Source organism: Corvus kubaryi, unplaced genomic scaffold (genome assembly GCF_017639235.1).
Source record: "Corvus kubaryi isolate FWS band 111438036 unplaced genomic scaffold, C.kubaryi_AGA036_p1.0 37184, whole genome shotgun sequence".
Lineage (NCBI taxonomy): Eukaryota > Metazoa > Chordata > Aves > Passeriformes > Corvidae > Corvus > Corvus kubaryi.
In genome coordinates this window covers 247,344-261,555 of record NW_024581051.1, presented here as the reverse complement: position 1 = coordinate 261,555, position 14,212 = coordinate 247,344, and the positions used below count along the sequence as shown (strand labels likewise).

General features: G+C 40.1%; 1 protein-coding gene across 1 annotated transcript in view; it reads right to left on the bottom strand.

The window, feature by feature from the left end:
- The window catches only part of HEATR5B (HEAT repeat containing 5B), a 55,911-nt gene extending 41,705 nt beyond the window's left edge, over positions 1–14,206 (bottom strand). Inside the window, exons 1-12 of the mRNA XM_042021992.1 lie at positions 13,991–14,206; positions 11,322–11,490; positions 10,675–10,886; positions 8,978–9,086; positions 7,888–8,037; positions 7,235–7,406; positions 6,697–6,854; positions 5,483–5,732; positions 3,773–3,928; positions 2,105–2,355; positions 1,546–1,657; positions 227–379 (exon numbers count right to left, since the gene is read on the bottom strand). Coding sequence (XP_041877926.1) covers positions 227–379; positions 1,546–1,657; positions 2,105–2,355; positions 3,773–3,928; positions 5,483–5,732; positions 6,697–6,854; positions 7,235–7,406; positions 7,888–8,037; positions 8,978–9,086; positions 10,675–10,886; positions 11,322–11,447 — 1,849 coding nt within the window. The 5' untranslated portion in view covers positions 11,448–11,490; positions 13,991–14,206. The remainder of the gene's footprint in view (positions 1–226; positions 380–1,545; positions 1,658–2,104; positions 2,356–3,772; positions 3,929–5,482; positions 5,733–6,696; positions 6,855–7,234; positions 7,407–7,887; positions 8,038–8,977; positions 9,087–10,674; positions 10,887–11,321; positions 11,491–13,990) is intronic.
- Positions 14,207–14,212: the final 6 nt, after the last annotated feature.

Here is a 14,212-nt window from a genome sequence, read left to right as displayed (position 1 = left end):
AAATTCTAAGAGAATATCAAAAGAGCAGCAACTAAAAATGTTTACTCAAAGAGTGTGTGATATGTTCATAAAACTGTATGTCAAAACCAGGACATTTTGATGAAATTCTGACACATTTTACTCATTTTCAAAGGAAGACGGGAAGTTACAGGAGTTCTCTCTACAATACTTGGGATCACGTTTTGGTTTACTGTGCAGGTGTAATCTCAAAGTCTGAATTTCTTACCACACAGAGCTCCAGCACGGCCTTCCAGTGTTACTTGCCAGGTGAAAGAATCTCCTCTTGCCTTCTCTGCTTCCAGCTCCTTCAGAGAACGTGGAAACACATTTCGCCATAGCAGCAACATCTTAGGCAGATGATACCGAACAACAGAAGGACCTATGCAAAAAAATAAAGTGACAGTATAATAAAAATGTGTATTTAAAATTCTGCTGGGAAGGCTTTTGCTCTTCAAACTTTTTGCCCTACTTGGAACAATGAAAACCAAATGAAATTCTTTCTTATTCCTAGGTTGAAAGTGTGGCAAATACCTAGTATGCATCATATCTGCTTGTTGGTATCAGTACTAAAAATAGGAAATAGGCTATCCTACATACTGTCATGTCATATAGAACTGTGGTCAACTGTCTTTTCACTCTATTTTTATTCTGACTTCTAATTTTTTTATATTAATTTTGAAAGCAGGTTCTTTAGCCTACTCTAGCCTGTCCATAAAATAAGTAGAAAAATAACTGATAGTTATTGATTGTGTAAGCTAGTTTACAGTCAAGCTTCTCTGAAAAAGATCCAGTGCAATTACATTAAAAATACATTGGCTGACAACCAAAATAGGAATACACTGTTAGAAAAACACAACGATAAACTGGTAAAAGAGAGACAGTTTAGAGAAATGAGATGAAACACAAAATAATATTTGATGAGAGATCAGAATACTGCAAAATGAATCAGAACTTTATCACATTTTTCAGTACGAAAAAACTCAAAAACAAAACAGAAAAGAACACTATTGCTGAAAAATTCAAGAGTATACTTACAACCTCTCAAAATGCAGCTTCTGATACTTCTGCAGTGGCAAATACGAACACGAGGCTGGCTTTTTTGAAAGACAACTGAAGGGCTTTTAAACTGACTACACTTCTAATCAGTGCTGCTGCCTACCTAGAGACACACATGCAACCTGTTGGAATGCTCACTGTGTTTCATTTACCGTCCATTTCTTCTGCACCACAGTATTAAGGAAGGAAGAGTATGGGCAATTTTGCCCTTTCAGAGAATGACTAAAGGCTGGGTTTCTAAAAACAGAACAGAAATTTTTTTTAGGTATGACGCCTTCTACCGTATTTCAGCTTAGATAAGCATTAATGTATCACTTCTCCCCAGCACAACGGGGCTGAAGTAAGTGCACTAACACTCTGCTTCCCCTGTATAAACACTCTTGTGATAGATAATGAGCTCATTATGTGTAAAGACCATTTGCCAGAGTGGATAATCAGAAGTGTTGGACAAGCTTTAAAATAAAAGAAAAGGAAACCATTTTTACAAACCTAAAGTCATAAGTGCTCCAAGTAAAAGCCATCCAGCTTGAGTCCGCTGCAAGGAGAGCCTGCTGTTCTGCGCCGCAGTTCGTAACAGATCCTCAGCAATACTGACCACCATCTGCACCAAGGGAAAAAAAACAGGGGGTTTTAAAAACATAAATGGAGCCACTTCTGCTTGTTCACTCTTACAGACTAAAGGTGTTCTCAAATCATTTAAATTGACCTTCCATAAAGAATGAATGCAGATTACATTTCATGCTGATAATTACTGTTTTTCATATGATAACACAGCCAGTAATATTCTCTTCAGCAATTATTTCAGCAATTTTTCAATATTTCAATTTCTCTTCAGCAAATTTGAAAGAGAAAGAGAGGAAAAATGCTGTTAAATATTGCAACTGAGATACTAAAAGCATGTGTTCTGGCCACTACTCTCGCACATGGCACAAGCTCAACTTCAATAATGCTTTAACTCATTAGCATGCCAGCCATTTTGCAAAGCTATTACTTGTAGATGAAAAGGTATCTTTTAGTACACTCAGAGATTAAACACTCATTATCTCACCTTTCCTTTGGCATGAGGAATGCCTAGAGGACACTGATGCACACCACCTAACAAAGCAGCCATTGCAAAACTGTAGCCACTAACAGCTTCAGGGGAGGTCTTCAGATTGTTGAGTCTTTCTGCACATCTATCTAAAAATGGAGTCAACTGAAAGGGCAATGCCACAGCTACACACCGCAAGCACCAGGCAGCAGCCAGTCGAGCGGCCATGCTGGGATGAAGAAGAACTGAAGTTACTGTCTCCAACAGACCTGCAGAAAGAAGAGTTCACAGTCTTTAACTTACGAGGCACTTCTTAATATACATATGCTTTTTAATATACATAGACAAGTAAACTGATTCAATACTACACAGCCAATGTGGAAGTTAAGAAAGTCAGAATTAAAGTACTTGTATTTGCTGACTTTGCCTTTTCCTTTAAGGAAAGACAATAGTTGTTACTAGCATTACGCTGCTCCCCATCTGGTTTTGTCAGCAAAGCTGGAGCTGTCAGAGCCACAGCGCTGACTCCTACTACTTGAACACTGAAAAGAGGCAGCAGTGCTATGTAAGAGAACAGGCACTGGATGAGATGATTCCCAAAATGTTTTACAGATTGCCAGTAACAGAGGAACAATAACACTGATCTTTGGGTTTGTTTCACATTGTAGCCAAGCACATGCTGTAGATATCACTGACTGCTGTACTCTGCTTTTGACATGGTGCTGCCTCCCCTCCAGCAAGTTTACATCCTTCTACACTCTCCAAACTTCTATGCCTACCTAATCCCACTTTCTAACTGCACCCTTCAGTCCAATCTGTCTCCACACCAACACTTTCTTTAGTCCTGATCTTGGCAAACTTCTACTTCAAAGCCCCCACTGCTGCTTGTTTTCTCTGGAGCTAGTGAACTTCTACCTGCTGAGTTCACAGCAGCTAACAGAAATAATACCGAGATACAGTCCCCTCTGTTCTTATGGGACACAGCTGGCAGAAGGAAGAAATATGAGCACAGTCTTCTCCACTCCAAAGCTGGCATAAAATCAGTACGGGAAGAATGTCCCATGCAACAAGACAACAATCTCTATGATGAAATGTCTAAAGGAGCTTGCACTTCCAGTGGAAAAAACATAGGCATCCACAAACTCGAAAAATGCAAAGCTGTAACACTACAGAATAAATGTGGATTCAGATACTGAAACGAACAAGAAGAAAATCCCACAGAAACCCTAGTCAACTTCAGCCAAAGAACTACTTCTTTTAAGGTGGCCTACCAACAGCTTCGTCTTGAAAAAATACTTTTGCCTCCCCACAGAAATTTGGTATTTAAAGGCAACAGTTTTTCAGGAGCAAATATTTCAGACCTTACATAGCAAAACAATGTATTTCCTATAAAACCATTATTGTAAACAAACCAATACTAAAAATTACCACTTTACTCACCCTAAGAGAGAGCTTCAGACAGACTCCAATCAAAACAGCTGTTTTAAGACTGTCCAACTAGAACTAAAGTTAGGGTACTAGACACAATGACCTGGACAAATGTAGCTGTCTGGAGTACTACAGGAAGTACCAATTTCATAGATATATTTCTTACATATTATTCATTTATTATTTAACTAGATTTAATGATATTTCATATTCACTGCTCAAATGCCTCAATTGACCTATTTCAATTTATTTGCATACCAATAGAGGGTTCTTGAATAAGAGGAGATGCAGTGGCATTCAGACTCTGAACCAGACTACCCAGTTCCTGGAGGGCACACACCATTACATGCTGGCTTGCAGCTACATCAGCAGCTCCTGATTTATTTTCACTGTTAGCATCATTCACTACTGCCTCTGCAAAAAAAGAAAAGAGTGTCTTGGTTAACTACCATTTGAATCACACCTGAGTACTCACAGGAGAGAAAGTGACAGTTTCATTTTGACATCAATCCTACATTAAAACAAAACCACAAGTCTGGTCATAGTGAGAACTCACAAAGCAAACATGCTCTGCAGGGAAGGAGTTTTATAGCTATCAGCCAAACCCAGTTCTCCAAAGACCATAAAAAACAGATGCCCAGCAGTTACTACAGATAGCAGAGCACTAAGAGGTAGGATAAACAATGTAACACAGTAAAAGCACTTACACAAAACACACAAGCTGTATATGTGTATCTATACATTGTAACGAAATACACAATCTTGACATATCTAGGTTTTGCATAAAAATTTGCATGCATATATTTTCAGTGAAACTAAAAAAGAGACCTTTAGTAAAAAATTAATCATAATCTCTAATCATATCAGAGTTATCCAATTGAGTTCCTTAACCCCACTGTATGTTCTCCTACACAATATCCCAGAAGCAGCAACTGTCTCTTCAAAAAGGGACTTCAGTATCAGCTTAATGTTTGTGTGTCTACTGCAGAACAAATTTAGAAAACGGTCTGCTGTACATAAAGGGAAGCAATTACTACCAAGTAAAGACCCTTCCCATTTTTCATCAAATTCATGAGAAATCCTCAAAATAATGAAAGTTCTTCAAAGTGTCCAAATACACAATTGAATTTCCTGCAACTTTGACAAGGCGGAAGGAAGAGTAATTTCTGCAGCTGTTTCCTCTCAGACACAGCATTTTCAATAGACTTGTTTTCCTGGAAGGAATACTTACAGTCATTAGAAACCTTTTAAAGTTCCATGCCTACCCCATCAAAAAATAGCTATGAGAAGAACCTGCAAAAGTTTCTAAATCAATTTCATTTCCATATGCTAAACATTGTTTTAAATTCAAATTACATGGTAGTAGAAAAGAAAGATATGTTTGGCAAATAAAGAGACGTGTATTTCCAATTTACTTTTTAAATCTCCAGCTTGAGCTAATTCCTTTCGTAAGAAACAGATGCCAAGAGAGTTTTGTTAGGCCTCTTAGTGATTACATATTCTGCAAAGTTTTGCAGAGGGGTCATATTTTTCTTCTCTAATTCCAGTCTTCCGATTACATCATTTTTGTCACAAAATCCAATTGGATATTAGTAGGGATATTAGCAGGGGAGACACAAGGGCCTACAATATCTTAACCTACAGGACTGCCTACACTGTTAGTAAAGAACTCTGCATGACTTTCAATACAACCTATCCCAAGATAGATGGCAAATGCATAGTTTTCTTCTCCACTTCCATTCTAGGCTTTTGACATTGTATTTGCTATCTGGGATAACAAGCCAGTGTCATACAATCACTTTTCAAGCAGAACTTAACCTTTGAACATTTGAAAAAGAAAGCAGATGAACTATCATTTCCCATAAGAACGAAATTACTCCTCACAGTAGAAGAAAGCTGAAAAATGGCTGCCTCAGTAAAATGACAGTAACTTTCAACTGGTCTTAAATGAAGAAAAATGGTTCTCACCCACTGCCTTCATTTGTTTACCAATGGCTTGACATATTTCTTTGGCAGCTGCAATCTGTGCTTTCTCCCCCAGTAAGCTGCCCACAGTTGCTCTCAGGATAAAGGACACACATCTTCGAGAGTAAACAGCCTCCACATGGGTCTGAGTTGCACGAGGATGGGAGACCAGATCAAGTACATGGGACAAAAACGTAGCAAAGTTGCGCTCCAGCCACTGCCCTCCTAATGTTGTAACAAAGACAACGTAGGCCTGCAAATTCAGAAGTCATACAGCAACCCGATTAAAACAGAAACAAAAGACTGTGTGAGACTGCAGCCAGACTCAAGCATAATGCACTAGAGTATCAACACCAGTTAGCAATGAGCAACCCTAATGAGGTTACTCAGCATGAATCAATTCAGTATCCAGATCTTTGCTGCTGAAACTCAACTTTTTTCAGTACCAAGAGTAGCCCCTGTGATGCACAAAATACTCTTCGGATGACAGCAAAAAAAAACCCCAGTTCATTGCTTTAAATGTGCCTCTTTCTGAAAATTTAAGAATACCGTGTAAATAAAAGCAGCAACACCAGTGTGTTCCAGTTCACAATGAAAACCTGGCACATTCACCAAGTTCACCTGAAAAAGGCTGAGAAAAAATAGTGTTTCACAAAATAACCTATGATCAAAGAATCTGAATTCTGGGAAGTTACTGTAGCATATTAAAATACACATCAGAGTGAGAATGTCTGAATTTGAAGAGATGCTGCCACCACCTTTCTCTCTCAGACAAGAGGAGCTTCCACATTCATCAGATTTCACCTATTCATGAGAGATATACGAAAAGAAGGAACATAGTTTAACTAATCAGAACTGCAGCTGAGAAGGGAGCCACAAAAGCATAACAGAACATCCTCTCTAAAAAGAAACTAAATTTTAAAAGGGAACTGAAGTCTTTAACATACTAAGTTTTCAAATATTTTTGCACGTTAATCTCACCTAATATACTCTGACCAAATAAGTTTTCCTTGGCTCATATTTTAATCTATTGTTACTGCATATCAATAATAAAAGTAGATAGGTGAATGATACCTCATGGACATCTCATGGAACAGAAGAGTCAAATTAGACCTGTAAGTCAACTTGTACAGAAATACAGAACAGAAATGTGTCTTTTTCCTAGTAAAAAAGGTTACAATTATGGTAAATTTTACTTCATTAAAAAAATGACAAACCTGGGTAACACCAACTCGCACTTCCCTATTGACAGATCCTCCTACTTTTAACATCTCTCCACCACTCTTCAGGAAACCAGATCCTCCTCGCAGAAATCCTGTGGCCATGAGCTCCAAGACCTCCTCAAGTGTGGCTCTCTTCACATTTTGCCGCATCACTTTTTCAAAAAGAAACGTAATAATTTGTTCCCAAAGTTCCAACCAACACAAACAACGATCTTGAAATCAGACTTATTAATTCAAAACTGTCATGCAAAAATAAATCTACCCAATATTTCAGAAAAAAATTCAGTTGCATGCTTAAAAAATAAGCCACTTCTCCCAAGTGATTTTTGATAGCTTGCTCTGTCTTTTCTTTGTATGACTACAACAGAGATTCTGCACTCCTTTTAGCTTATTGTTTGTAAAAACAAACAATCCATCTACAAGCTTCCATCTCCTGGAACAACAGGGTGCCATGCAACACTGTCATGTAACATGGTACTGAAGGTGCAACCACGTCTGCCAACTTAGACACGGAATCCAGAAGGGCTCATACCTGTTGCTTGTTTTGGTATCAGTGCTGTAGCCATGACTGTCCCCAAAAGCTTTGACACTGCAACTCGCACACCATAGTTGGAGTTTTCCAGAGCCTTAAAGCACAGTGTTGCAACATTCTCTAGTTCAGCTGTCCACATAAACACCGCTTCATTCTGTAATTCCAGCAGACACTGTAGGAAAAATAGACTTACTAAGCACCAGGAGACCAGTCTTACATTTTATCTAAATATCAGACTGCAATCATCAGGTTTATTCAGCAAATATTTTAATATGAAAATTTTAAGAATTAATTTACACACACTCTCCACACGCCAACTATCTTAGCAGAGTAAACAATCAGAAGAGTCATGGAACAGGCTAATACATAAATTAAAAAATTAAAAGAAAGCTCAACACAAGAACCATGTTACCAAAAACCTCTCCCAGTGAGGCTCACAGATAATATATTCTATCTCATATTTGTTTATTAAGTAGGTAATACAGTACCTGTGAAATAAGTCAAATATCTGAGCCTGCAGTGTAAACTAGTAAGGGCTTACCTTGTCCAATTAATTATCAAATTTCCCTTCCCAAACAACAGGTCCCAGCTCAACTGCAGGTACTCCCCAGTCACAGCACAAGAATTTCTATGCCTGGTGAGAAGACACCCACCTTAGCCACTGCACACCGTACAGCCATAGACCTGTCTGTCAGCAGAGACCGGGCATTCTTATAAATATCACGGTGACAAGAAGCTGCTGCTCCTCCAAGTCCATTGAGGACTTTCTGCAAACTCATCAGAATTTCACTGCGGCCCTGAGACTGCACACACACAAAAATAGTTATGCAAAAATCTGGACACAGCAGTTACTTTAAGAACCAGGTGTATACTTTTGCATTTTCCTGCTTGTATGCAGGACTGTTTCTGCAAACGTTGAAAACAAAGGCACATATAATGGATATGTAGTTGATTTTAAATAGAAGGAAGCACTACACACAGCTTTACCTGAAGTCCCTCAGTTGTCACATAAATTGAGCCCAGGCAACCCAACAAACTGGCTCTAGATAAAATGCCCCTGCACTGCCCCACTATTTATCAACTGCAAATTCAGAGGAAAAAAGAAAGAGCAGCTGATAGGAGAGAATGGGAAGCCCAAGTAAGTTAGCAGCTTCATGCTGTACCTGCACACAGGCAGGTACTTACACTCTGAGAGCACACACACACACAAACAAATAAATAAATAATCACACAGGTACAACAACACAGCTGAAGAAAACAGCTGCCACCACAAGATCCACACAACCAGTATTCCAACTTGTCCCAACAGAGCTAGTTGCATAAAACCAGACCCACTGACAGCCCAGGATACATTCTCTCGATATTATGACACACTCTCTCTTTACAGGCCACAATGTAGTCTGCTCACATGCAGAGTAACAACTTCCCTGCAAAATTTAAGTAGTCATTATTACTTTTTAACAACTGAATGTTTACTCAGAGTACATGGGCATAAATCCTAACACAGTAGTTAGAAATAACAGATACGGTTATTTTTGAATTTTAATTACTGATGCCACTAGGAAGCAACTATTACAATATTCATACAATAAAGGCTAAACTCTCTGCAGTAGACTTGAAACTAGCTAGGCAAGTGATCTACAGCCTTCAACGCAGAAGAAAAACAATCCAGGAAATTTGGCAAACAGGAAACAGGTTTCAGTTTAAATGGAATTAAGACCACATAAATAAACTGGAACTTACCTCTGCACTTTTCAGAGACTTTAATAGATTATTCACAGTTTCTGGAAAAGAACTACCCAGCATTCTGCCCATTTTTTCATAAAATGCTCCAACACATGCCACAGCAGCCCTATGAGAAAACAAAGATAAAGAGTACACATACTATTATATCATCTAAATGAAAACAAATAGTTAAACAGAAATATCTGTTTCAATCAACATTGATGAATAAAACTCTGTCTGCTATCCACTACTTATACTGGGTGTTCAACATGGCGCATTTAAATAATTTTTTTGTTTACCAAACAAAAGTAACAGAAAAGTTACCAGCTTTTAGGAATACAAATGTATTTGAAAGAGTATTTATCACTACAGGATCTACACATAGAGTGAAAAATTCTGGAGAAAACAAGATGAGCTGAAATCTCAGCAAAATTTGGGTTTAGTGTTTCAATAAGCTGTCTCTTTTCCAAGCACCTGCAAGAAAAACCATACATTGTAATATATCCTGACACATTTTTGTAGATACTGAATTATGGGGTTTTTTCAAGACTAAGAACTTAAAATGCAGAAATTATTGCATAACACAAGAAAATTTACAGGCACTGTAAAATGTCTGGATCCATAAGCAGTTATTTACATGTTTTTCTTGCCCTGCCATTTGAGCTTAGAAATATTTAATTTACACCATATTGCAGTTACATACAGAAATTGTTCCAGAACAGTCACCAAAGCAGTCCCTGAAAACATGCACTTTTTCAACACAAAGGAATGAGGCTTCTTTAAAATCGGGAATTGCTGGCTAAACAGCATTTTAGTAAAGTTATGTCACAAACTCATTACGGCCTCCCCCTTAAAAAACCTTCTGGATTAAAAAACCTTCTGGACTATGAGTTGGGTAGCATAAATTTCAGAGCATATTATAGTAAAAAACCCTTCTCACTTATAAAAGCTCCTCACAGAGGTGAACAAGAGCTAGAAATGGGACAGTATTTGCCCAAACAGTGACTATTTCAGATTTTACTGTTAAATCCTATTGTTGTTATAATATCTGAAGGCAAAACCAAATTAGGGTTCACTAGACACCATGAACATATGAAGCAGTACATGGGAAAGTACCAAAAACAGTTTCAGTGGAAGTTGTTTGTAGCATTAACCAAACTCCTACCAATATCACTAAAGACAGGCTGGATCATACATACATGCACACACATACTCATGTACAGAGACTCTGCTTGAGAGACCTGTGCAGCTCACCATGGTAGAGGAATAGAAAAGGCAACGTTTGAAAGGGGAAAAAACTTCAATATTTGGTTACAATTCTCTAGGCATAGATAACGCTCTGGTTTGACAATCTGCAGGTTCCACCTTAAATGGGTACCTGAGCACAGTCAGCAGTAATTCCACTGGTGGAATGTCTTCATTGACTGTTATCCTCTCCATGCCATAAGCATGTGAAGAGTCATACCATAGTGCCTGGCCCAGAGAAAAACATTTCACTTTCAGATAGCCACATATGTGTCACCTTTGAGTCCTGCCTGCACAGTCTCAATCGAGAGCTTTTCTCTGGTGTCTATATCAAGCATTATGCAAACTCCAAACAAGTACACAAAATATAAGCAAACATAGCAAGCACACATATAGGCAGATTCTTCTGTAATATGCAGGACCACTTGGCTTAAAAATCATTCCCCTTTCCCCAATAATATTGAACATACAGTTTTGTGGGTAGGTAGGCTGCAGTGTCATCTTTGCTCTTGATGATGTCATTACACTTGTCAAGCGTCTGGAAGACAGTAAATGTATCTCCAATGCTGTAGAGAGCAGCAAGATTTTTTGCAAGTAGCTTCCGTGTGGGCGGCCCAGGGGAACTGCTGATGAGTCCTGTTAGCTGTTCTACAAGTTTCTTCTGTTTTTCCTTGACATCTGTCTGTTAACAGACCAAAAATAAATAAGAAAAGTAGTTTAATCCTCTGTGTTGCCTCTAAGACTCAGAAGAATCTACAAGAAATGGAAGTAAACCTTATACCACTCCCAACTGTATGTAACTCAGCAAATTGCTTGTCTCAGAGAGATTTGAGATACATCGAACAATAACAGAGACAGATGCTAAATGTTCAGAATTAGCTGCTATCCTATTTAATTTTTACTTTTTAAAAATACTTACTAGCTGCCTACTAACTGCCTACAATTAAACACTAAAATCTACAAATTAGCACAGAGGCTCTTCCGGCTGAATCTGAAACCATACAGCTACCATCTGGCCATTACCTGTCAACTTTCTCTGGCATGAAATTAATACAAATGCTTTTTTAAAGAAAACTTCTTTAGAAAGAAGAGGGGGAGGAAAACCCCATAAAATTACCTTGTTGGCAGCTACCAGCACTTTATCCAAAAATCTCAACCACTCAAAGATAAAGACTGGTCTCTTCGCTTCTGTGATTTGAGCTAATGCTTCCTCGTTCAGTAACAAACTATGAGCCAGCTCCATAATGGGTTAAATTCCAGTTTTATTGCAAATTTGTGTAGAAACTCTAAAATAAAAATGTAAATATTAGTATAAAGTATAGTATATCAGTACAAAGCTTTGAAAATCAAATTAAAATATTCAGCTTGCTTAGACTTGTCTTAGCTAAGTAGTCCCACACAAAAGCCACTCATATTTACAAACTGAGTACATTTATTAGTATTTCAGGAAGCTGTTAATTGCAAAAAGAGCACCTACAGGCAACTTCAGGGCACAAACTCTTCGCCAAGAAACATATACTGAAATCCCCGTTCAAAGAAGGTAAAGGAATCATCATCTCACTGTCTCCTCTTACAAGAAAAAGGACCGTCACAAATCAAGACCCTTGAGCACACTCCCAAAGCTGGGTATGAACCCGGCCCCCTTCTCAACACCCTTCAAAAGACAAGCTGAAAAGATGAGCCTACCACAAGTAGGAATTTCCAGCCCACGCAAGTTTGAGAGAAGCAGGAACAGTGATAGGATTTGGCATCACTGACCTAAGATTTCCCAGATGCCACTAGTCTTGCTTTAAGGGCTGGACAAATAAGCTCTCTGAAATCCAGCAAGCCTTAGGTGTGACAGCCTAGAACACAAGCAGCAGCCAAATGACTGCAGGTTTCCCCAGCAGGCAAAATCCTGCAGATGGAACACTGGAGATCCTGCTCAAACAGTCAGTGCAGGCTGGCATCAAAGCACTACCAAAAGCACACCATCAGCATAAACTAACACTCTGCCAACTTCATCTTAGCAAACCACCTGGAAAAAAGTGTAGCTGTTCAATGCAGAGCTGACAGAAGAAAAAAATCCACAAGAATTACCTAAAATCACAACAGTAAGTCAACCATCTTCAGCAAAAAGAAACCCAAAAAGCAGAAAAACAACCCAACCCCAAAACCTGAATGCAGTGATGCTGAAACTAGGATCTCAGGCAAAACAGAGAAAGCAACACAACTAAGGAGCATTATGTAAGATATCAGCTTTCAACAGACATCATCTTTTGACAGCTGCACTGCTCCACTTGTGCTCTCAAGAGCTCACAGCTGCTTCCTCATTCATGGTCAAAATCAACAAATTCTTAAAAGTCAAATGAAGTGACTTAAATTGATTTTTTTAAGCAGTCTCCAAATGAGACATTAGTAAGAGTGACATATTAATACTGTATTATGGTTCTAAATCCACCTTAATGATTTGGTACTGATGAAACTAAAACATCAAAATGTCTTTAATGTTAAGGTTGTTCCCTGCACTTCAGGACTTCGCATATTTTTCACTGCATACTGGTCCAGTGACAGATCAGCAAAGGTGGAAGAGCCACATATGGAAGCACAGCCCTCCCTAACTCCTCCAAAGACATTTTCTGTCTTTTTCTTTTTTTTCACATTTATAAAGAACTGAGAAGGCATTGCCTCTCAGTAACTCAGACACATCACCTCAAAACACCTTTACATGAGAGCAGAGAGAGACTCAATGAATGATGGCACTATGATTCTTTGGATATCATCCCAGAGATCTGCACTGCTTGTCACACCTACACAGCACATAAGTACCATAAGTACTGTTGGACAGCACAGCTCATTATCCCTTTCCCTCCCCAAATAAAAGGTTGCATTTGCCCCTGGCCATAAGAACCACGAACACCTTATGCACTTTACCCACACTCCTGTACCTCTTCACCTAAATTGTGGGAAACACAAGCTCTAAGCAACCAAACCTGCACATACATTCAGCTGTGCTGATGAAGCACAAGGAACCAGACACAAGAACAATTACACAAATTTTCAGCTAACTGAAGATTCAGTCTAACACAGAGCTACCTACATAGACAATCCAAAGCTCACTTACACTGGCCAAAGGTTTGCTCCAAAAAGCAGTGAAAAGCCTAACGAGTTCTACCGATTCTGGTAAGTAAGGACTGGGTCTTGCTGTGCATGTTACAAGACATGCATACGCTGTGATCGCCCACAGGATGCAGAGCCAAAGCGGACCAAAGTCAACCAGCAGCCAGTGAGGTATGTTGGAGCATTATAGAGATAAGAAAACGTTCAGATGAACTAAAATTCCTTTCTATTCCCCAGCTGTTTTCCCATGCCTAAATCAACTACCTGCATCTTCATCACGCGTACACTTCAGTGGAGTGTGAAAGCCGAGAAACAGGCAAGTTTAGGCGAAGTGACACACTTCGGAAGGACCCCATCAGGAGAAAAGGTTTTCGTGCCTGGGTGCTCCTACCTGTATCGGCTACTTTAACACGCTGTAGCAGCTCTCAGGGCATCATGCCTAGTTCTGAAAACCCCTCAGGAGGCAATGCCGCGGTGCAGCGCCAGCCGTAAGGGCAGGACGTTCATGCAATGATGCTGAGGGGACGACACCGAGCGAACGGTGCCCGCTGCCTTCCAAGCACGCAGCCCCGCACGCACACGCGCACACCGACCCGCGCACGCCGCCAACGCCGAGGGGAAGCGCGGACCCTGCGGCCCGCTCCGCCGCAGACCCCGGGCCGCACCGGGCCGCTCACGGTCACTTACGCTCCTCCCGTGCGGCGGTCGCGTCCCGCCAGCTCCGGGCTGCACCAGCCGCGACACCGCGGCCCCGGGGGCCGGTCACGGACACGGACACGGACAGGTGTGGGTGCGCTGCGCCGCGCTCGCCCCCGGCCGCGGCACCATCACCGGCGGGTTCGGCCGCTTCAGCCCCCGCCGTGCCCAGGTCCGGCGGGCGTGGAGAGCTGACACCAGCGGCTTTGCCCC